Here is a 7,500-nt window from a genome sequence, read left to right on the forward strand (position 1 = left end):
GGTTAGAAGTGGCTGCTTGTTGATTGGAGCGCGAGACGTGGACGCTGTGAAGACACACATTTCATCTTTAGTTTTGGTTTCAGGAGATCATGATCCAGGACTGAAAACATTTAGCCATTTTAGAGTCTGGAAAGTAATTTCGCCTCAGTTTTTTTTTCTTCATTTTCTCTCTGTGGATGAGGGACACTAAGATACTGACCACAGTCTGAACACTAAACCGAGACAGCTTTATTTTTATTTTTATTAAGTTAAAATGGTACTTGCAGTCTATGCATACACTTTCCACAGTATTATAAGAGATTAAAATGATCTCGGCTCCTAAATTCTGAACTTCTGGCTTTTAAAGATGCTTTTGGAAAAGATTTGCTGGTTTCTTTCTTCCTGTCCTCTGTTGGTTTCTCCGTTGTGATCGACGGGAGACGGATCTCTGACGCTCGTCTTCTGATGATGGAGTGAAGGTTGAAGTCCCTCCAGGATTAAAGATGGCGTCTCTTTTATTCTCCATTCTCGCACCTTATGAATATGATACCTGTTCCACACACTCTCCTTTGGTTTACAGTGTAACCGTGTTTTTGAGTTGAACTCTTTCTCTCTACATATTCTGATTCCATTTGTGATGTAATTTGTATCTGAATGTCCATATAAACTGTTTTTTTAAAACAATCACTCGACGGCTCTTTGATTTCAGTCCAGTGTGTGTTTCTGTTGTAGTCTGAGACCTGAGATGATGTTCTCGGTGAGAAACTGGTTTGACTACAAACGCAGCACTTAATCTCTGGCTCATTCGTGGTTATGATATGGTTCTAATTATTGTTTGTAGTAAAAGCGTGATTCATCCAGTGCTGGGTTTGGTTTAGAGCGGGTGGTAAATAATAGAATGTTATCTGCCGGAGCTCATCTGTACTTTTTATGAAATTGTAGCCTACAGTTTTATTTTTCTTACTACGTGTCACATGGGCTACTATTGAGACACACACACACACACACACACACACAGATGAAAGCTGATCAATACGACAATAAAACCATGCTTATTTAATTTTTAGAATTATTACTGGGATTTTACCTGTGTGTGTGTGTGTGTGTGTGTGTGTGTGTAAGAGAGAGAATGGAAAGGCGTTTGATATAAAAACCCTTTCAAGGTTAGAGGATTAGGCTCGATCTAAAGGTTTTAAAAGATTCTCGTCACACAGATTTATGTGAAAATAAACTTTTATTTTTGCCTTCTACTGCCAAATCAGTGGCCATTAGTCAACGGCGATGAGTTGATTCAGACACAAACACAATCATATTTACAGTTCAAAAAAATAAAGTTGATTTGTACACGGCTCTGTATTTTCTCTACGTCGCTCTTCAGTCTGGTCTCGGTGAGAACGGGGGACGGACGAGGTGCTACACGATCCCAAACTTGGCCAGATCGCTGAGCTCCATGTCGCCGAACGCCTCCCAGGGGCAGATGACGGTGATGTCTGGAGGAGAGCAGAGAGAGCGGTGAGCGGTCAGCTTTCTTTCCTTCTCTGAAGGGGTCAGAGGTCACGTACCTGTGCCCAGTCCCTCCATGCCAGGGATGTCGTCTCCGAAGCCTTTCTGTCCGGGTTTGGGAGCTTTGCTCTTGAAGGTGCGGGTGGTCCTCTGCTTGAACTTCGGTGGTGCTCTCTTCTCCACGGGTGCTGGGGCGTCCATTCCTGACACTGAAACACACGGAGATCTTTAATCTGATCTCGTTCTCTAGCCGTTGATCCTCTCGTTTTGGGATTTTGTTAATCCTAATCTGCTGGTTACACAATGAGTTTATTTACCAACATCTATTTGCCTTGTGATAAATACAGACAGTGTGAAGAATGAACTCTTTACACAATCTCACTAATCACATTCACCTTCTGCAATGGTCTGCTAAGTGTGTTTTTAGTTCAGATTCATCTGAAGAAAGTCGTTCTGACCCTAGGTTGTTCCTCAGCAGGTGAGTCTCTTACCGTGTGCTGGAGTTAGTTTCTTCTGGTTCTGCTGGTTCTCCGGGCTTGTGTTCTTCTCTGAGTCCAGTGTGTCTGCTGGACGCTCTTATAGCGCTCGTCTAATCTCCGGCTCCTCCCACAGAGACAGGTGGAGACTGACACCTGGACTATCTTAAGCTCTTCAGGCTCCGTGTGTCGTGAGGACACGCTCGTGGAAAGAGTTTATGAACACGTTTATGTCATCACGGTGCGTTACACACACACACACACACACACACACACACAGGCTGGATTATCATGCTCATTTATGTAATGAGTTATTTATGAGTTTATTTCATGTTGTTAGCATGACTTTTTTATTTCTGATGTTAAATCATGTTTACACTTTATTATATGTGTTCTTGTCGTCACATAAACATATTACTGTAATAAACAATAAATAGCTGTATCAATAAATTATGCATAACGTAAGAGTCGTAAGAGTCAGTGAAGTTTATAAATCACACGAAAGAGGGATAAATCATAAATAAATATTATGATCAGATAATATCTGTCTGAGATACAACTCTTTGAAAAGTCATCTTTAAAATTGTTCAAATTAAGTTCTTAGCAATGCATGTTACTAATCAAATGAAGTTTTGATATCATAATATTAGGAAATGTATTAAATATCTTGAAAATGAACACTATACTCTAATGATTTTTGGCAGAAATGACCAATTTTTGACTTAAATATCACTCAGTACTTGTATGTATAATTACACTGTAACGAGGAATAAAATAAAGTCTAACCTAAATAACGTGAAATGAACCGTAAATGAAGTTTTTATGTGATCATTATCATCATCATCATCATGATCTCAGATCAGTGTTTTCAGTCTCTTTTTAGATTTGAGCACCTTAGAAAACCCCTCCGCTGGTATTCTGAGAAACACACACCTGATCACACACACACTTATAGATGAACTCGACTAATTTAAGACTAATCAGCTCTAATCCTCAATCCTGATTGGCTCTCCTGGCTCACATTTGATTGTATAATTAGCAGTCTGCTCTTTAACGTATCCTGAAATGTTCTCCTGTGTGTGTGTGTGTGTGTGTGTGTGTGTGTGTGTGTGTGTGTGTGTGTGTGTGTGTGTGTGTGTGTGTGTGTGTGTGTGTGTGTGTGTGTGTGTGTGTGTGTGTGTGTGTGTGTGTGTGTGTGTGTGTGTGTGTGTGTGTGTGTGTGTGTGTGTGTGTGTGTGTGTGTGTGTGTGTGTGTGTGTGTGTGTGTGTGTGTGTGTGTGTGTGTGTGTGTGTGTGTGTGTGTGTGTGTGTGTGTGTGTGTGTGTGTGTGTGTGTGTGTGTGTGTGTGTGTGTGTGTGTGTGTGTGTGTGTGTGTGTGTGTGTGTGTGTGTGTGTGTGTGTGTGTGTGTGTGTGTGTGTGTGTGTGTGTGTGTGTGTGTGTGTGTGTGTGTGTGTGTGTGTGTGTGTGTGTGTGTGTGTGTGTGTGTGTGTGTGTGTGTGTGTGTGTGTGTGTGTGTGTGTGTGTGTGTGTGTGTGTGTGTGTGTGTGTGTGTGTGTGTGTGTGTGTGTGTGTGTGTGTGTGTGTGTGTGTGTGTGTGTGTGTGTGTGTGTGTGTGTGTGTGTGTGTGTGTGTGTGTGTGTGTGTGTGTGTGTGTGTGTGTGTGTGTGTGTGTGTGTGCAGGTGTGTGTGTGTGTGTGTGAACAGTTAATATGTAAATGAGTGTGTGTGTGTGTGTGTGTTTGTGTGTGTGTGTGTGTGTTAAATGTGTGTGTGTGTGTTGTGTGTGTTGTGTGTGTGTGTGTTGTGTGTGTGTGTGTGTGTGTGTGTGTGTGTGTGACTGTCTATATGTGTGATTGTGACTGTGTGTGTGTGTGTGTGTGTGTGTGTGTGTGTTTGTTTGTGGCACATCAGGATGTTGAAGAAAGCCAGCATTGTATTTTGTGTTCTGAACTCTGTGATTTAAATGCAGAAATGGACATATAATGCCATTATCATTCAATCTCTGTGACCTCTGACCTTTCAATCAGGATTAAATGTTGAAAACAGCTGAGCATTAGCTCTATTTTAATCTGGAGTCAATTAATCTCTCCTGACGTATCAAATAATCACACACACCCTCTTGCCTTCCTGAGCTGAGCGCAGTTATCTGAAGACTTAATATTTGGGAAATACATTTATCATGTTACTTTATGGCAATCATAGATAATGAGAGTAAAGCAAACATTGTACTTTTATCTTCTGAACTCTGTGACAAATATAGAAATGGACATCGCTGCCATTATCATTCAGATGCTGTGACCTCTGACCTTTCCTCTGGGTTAAATGTTGAAAACAGCTGAGCATTAGCTCTATTTTAATCTGGAGTCAGATTAATCTCTCCTGACGTGAACCGGCTAACACACCGCCTTCCTGAGCTGAGCGCAGTTATCTGAAGACTTAATATCACGTCTTTATCATGTTAATAAATGATAGATGAATGAGAGTAAAGCAAACACACACGGTCTGTTCTGGATCAGCATAATAATTCTTTTTTTCTTTTTTTCAGCACACTTGCACATATTATTCTCTCATAAAGTGATGCACACCATTAAAGATGTGCTCACTAAACTCTACTGTATTCTCTACTGTACACATCTTTCTTGAGAATGACGGATCAGACATGATTTCCAGAAGCAGTGGATAAAAACACAAGCTCTATAATCCGAGTATAAATGTTTTCTAATACGACAAACAAAGCAGAGATCTCTGGACTGTGTGTGTGTGTGTGTGTGTGTGTGTGTGTGTGTGTGTGTGTGTGTGTGTGTGTGTGTGTGTGTGTGTGTGTGTGTGTGTGTGTGTGTGTGTGTGTGTGTGTGTGTGTGTGTGTGTGTGTGTGTGTGTGTGTGTGTGTGTGTGTGTCTGTGTGTCTGTGTGTGTGTGTGTGTGTGTGTGTGTGTGTGTGTGTGTGTGTGTGTGTGTGTGTGTGTGTGTGTGTGTGTGTGTGGAGTGACACGTAATCTCACACACACACCTGTCCGGTTCACACACGTCCACCAATCAGACGACGGCCCCTCGGCGTACAAGAACACAAGCCCCGGGCCCCTGTGTCTCTTCTGCGTGTGTTTGGCGTCGGCGGGATGTTTCTCGGGGTCTTCTGTTTGTTGGTGGTGTGTGTGAGCGCCGGAGATAAAAGTAAGAGATCGTTTGACTTTCATCCACATCCACATCCTTTAACGAAATACAGACTGTTTCCAAGCGTTTGAACGCCGTGTCTTTGCTCGTGGTTTGGAGCGCTCTGTATTCGATCTCCTTCCTGTCACACAAAACTACTTCTTACTTAGCATTTTTGTAATATTTTTGTAAAGCAAGCAAAAAATATCAGCCAGTGGGATAAGAAAAATTATTTTAATAAAATTTCTCGCCTCACTGGCAGATATATTTACTTGTTTTTAACAAAATAAGACGTGGTATCTTAAAGGAGCTTCCAGATCTTCCAGACTCTAAGGGAGATGGAAACTTTCAAAAACAGTGGAGTGTTCCTTTAAGTCATTTTACTTGTAAAGTACATTCAAAAGCATGCGGTGTGTTTGGTGTCTGTGCATCACGGTCAGGTTGATGTGTTTGTGTTGATCTGAAGAGAACGGATCCGTCCTCAGACTGAAGGATGTTCCTGCGGCTGAAGCCTTCATCGACTCTGAAGAAGTGACTGTAATCGGCTTCTTTGAGGTGTGTGTGTGTGTGTGTGATCAGTTACTGTAAAAAAGAGAGACTCTGAAATTGGCCGCTGGTGTCCGGACATGTCCCAGAATGCCGTGTCCTCTGGCCCAACTCTGCATGCGGAGCAGGAAGTTTGGGGCGTCTCTGGGATTGTGGGATTGGCTCGTTCAGCGCTCCGTAAACAGACGTGGGCGCAGCTCTCAGAAGGACGTATGAACAGTGATCATGTCTGCTGTCTTTCCTTCAGACCGAAGCTGCTCGTGGATATAAAGAGTTCCTGGACGCTGTCAAACAGATGGACAAACTTCCTGTTGCTCTGTGCAGTGAAAAGGAAGTTTGGGCCAAATATGGCATCAGCTCTGACACCATCTCCATCTTCAGGAAGGTAAAACACCTCAAACCTCACGACCCAGCTGAGATACTGAGCTGAATACACAACACGTGTGTGTGTGTGTGTGTGTGTGTGTGTGTGTGTGTGTGTGACAGGCTGATCTTCATCAGGAACACCTGAAGCTCTCAGAGGCCAAGAAGATCGATGGAGACGGACTCGCACGCTTCATGACGATGAATAACATTCAATACGTGACCGAATATAATCAAGCGGTACTTATCACACACTTCCAGCAGCTTCTAATCAGATTAATTATTTAATTCAAATAATCATGCTGTAATGAGTACAATTAAAACTAGGGCTGTACTGTAGAGCAAAGTATATATTGACAGAGTTTTAAAATACTTTCAAATCTGTCAGTTATAAAATACAGAGGCAATCTGCTGAATGAATCAAATAAAGATTAATCATGGTGGATATCAAAATTATTCAGATTCATTCAGATTCAGATTCAGATTCATTCAGATTCAGATTCATTCAGATTCATTCAGATTCATTCAGATTCACATTCATTCAGATTCATTCAGATTCAGATTCATTCAGATTCAGATTCATTCAGATCACAGACATCAGCCTCATTACCAGCCCAGACATACACCAGAAATAAGAACATCACAGATATTTGTGAATGTTTAACTGTGAGTGTGTGTGTATTTCTCCCTCTCTGTGTGTCTCTGTGTGTGTGTGTTTCTGTGTGTGTGTGTGTGTATTTCTCTCTCTCTCTGTTTGTGTCTCTGTGTGTGTGTGTGTGTGTGTGTGTGTCTCTCTCTGTGTGTGTCTGTCTGTCTGTGTGTGTCTGTGTGTGTGTGTGTGTGTGTGTGTGTGTGTGTGTGTGCGTGTCTCTCTCTGTGTGTGTGTGTCTGTCTGTGTGTGTGTGTCTCTGTGTGTGTGTGTGTGTGTGTGTGTGTGTGTGTGTGTGTGTGTGCGTCTCTCTCTGTGTGTGTCTCTGTGTGTGTGTGTGTGTGTCTCTGTGTGTGTGTGTGCGTGTCTCTCTGTGTGTGTGTGTGTCTGTCTGTGTGTGTCTGTGTGTGTGTGTGTGTGTGTCTCTGTGTGTGTGTGTGCGTGTCTCTCTCTCTGTGTGTGTGTGTGCGTGTCTCTCTCTGTGTGTGTGTGTGTCTCTGTGTGTGTGTGTGTGTGTGTGTCAGTCTGCAGTAGGTCTGTTCCAGTCTGCTGTGAAGGTGCACCTGCTGCTGTTGTCTGATAGAGGGCGCTCTGACTCGGACCCGCTGCAGCAGCTCTTCAGGGACCTCGCACCAAAATACACCAGCAAGGTAGTAAACATGAGTCCATTTTACCTCGTTTACCTGATGAGAAAGTGTTCATTAAGAGGATGAAGGGCTAAAGTCTCAGCGTTTCGTTCTTTAATGGGATTAAGAGCTTTGGCCTGATTACACAAGCGCTGCGCTCCACTGACCCTGATATCCTTCCAGAACCCTTCCAGATCTCACAGAAAT

At 42.7% G+C, this 7,500-nt stretch overlaps 3 protein-coding genes across 4 annotated transcripts in view; 2 read left to right on the forward strand and 1 right to left on the reverse strand.

The window, feature by feature from the left end:
• The window catches only part of rbfox2 (RNA binding fox-1 homolog 2), a 28,352-nt gene extending 27,689 nt beyond the window's left edge, over positions 1-663 (forward strand). For both annotated transcript variants that reach the window (XM_043230880.1, XM_043230879.1), the window contains exon 12: positions 1-663. This exon is cut by the window's left edge and continues 1,345 nt beyond it. The gene's annotated coding sequence lies outside the window, so the exon portion shown is untranslated.
• A 542-nt stretch (positions 664-1,205) lies between these two features.
• LOC122333339 (retinal cone rhodopsin-sensitive cGMP 3',5'-cyclic phosphodiesterase subunit gamma) lies at positions 1,206-2,017 on the reverse strand. Its single transcript, XM_043230905.1, has 3 exons — positions 1,974-2,017; positions 1,542-1,691; positions 1,206-1,469 (listed from the first exon to the last, which is right to left on the reverse strand). The coding sequence occupies exons 2-3, from the start codon at positions 1,681-1,683 to the stop codon at positions 1,393-1,395; spliced, it is 219 nt and encodes a 72-aa protein (XP_043086840.1). The 5' UTR covers positions 1,684-1,691; positions 1,974-2,017; the 3' UTR covers positions 1,206-1,392.
• A 3,010-nt stretch (positions 2,018-5,027) lies between these two features.
• The window catches only part of LOC122333329 (endoplasmic reticulum resident protein 27), a 3,718-nt gene continuing 1,245 nt past the window's right edge, over positions 5,028-7,500 (forward strand). The window contains exons 1-5 of the mRNA XM_043230894.1: positions 5,028-5,130; positions 5,576-5,664; positions 5,903-6,040; positions 6,142-6,258; positions 7,192-7,317. Of these exons, the coding sequence (XP_043086829.1) occupies positions 5,076-5,130; positions 5,576-5,664; positions 5,903-6,040; positions 6,142-6,258; positions 7,192-7,317 (525 nt within the window). The 5' untranslated portion in view covers positions 5,028-5,075. The remainder of the gene's footprint in view (positions 5,131-5,575; positions 5,665-5,902; positions 6,041-6,141; positions 6,259-7,191; positions 7,318-7,500) is intronic.

The sequence above is a fragment of the Puntigrus tetrazona genome, unplaced genomic scaffold (assembly GCF_018831695.1).
Source record: "Puntigrus tetrazona isolate hp1 unplaced genomic scaffold, ASM1883169v1 S000000234, whole genome shotgun sequence".
Taxonomy (NCBI): Eukaryota; Metazoa; Chordata; class Actinopteri; order Cypriniformes; family Cyprinidae; genus Puntigrus; species Puntigrus tetrazona.

Bases quoted from the DNA above. Each gene is read 5' to 3' on its own strand.
- LOC122333339 (XM_043230905.1), bottom strand. From the start codon at position 1,683: ATGGACGCCCCAGCACCCGTGGAGAAGAGAGCACCACCGAAGTTCAAG. The intron at 1,470-1,541 runs GTACGTGACCTC...GCTCTCCTCCAG, and splicing joins CATGGAGGGACTGGGCACAG to ACATCACCGTCATCTGCCCC.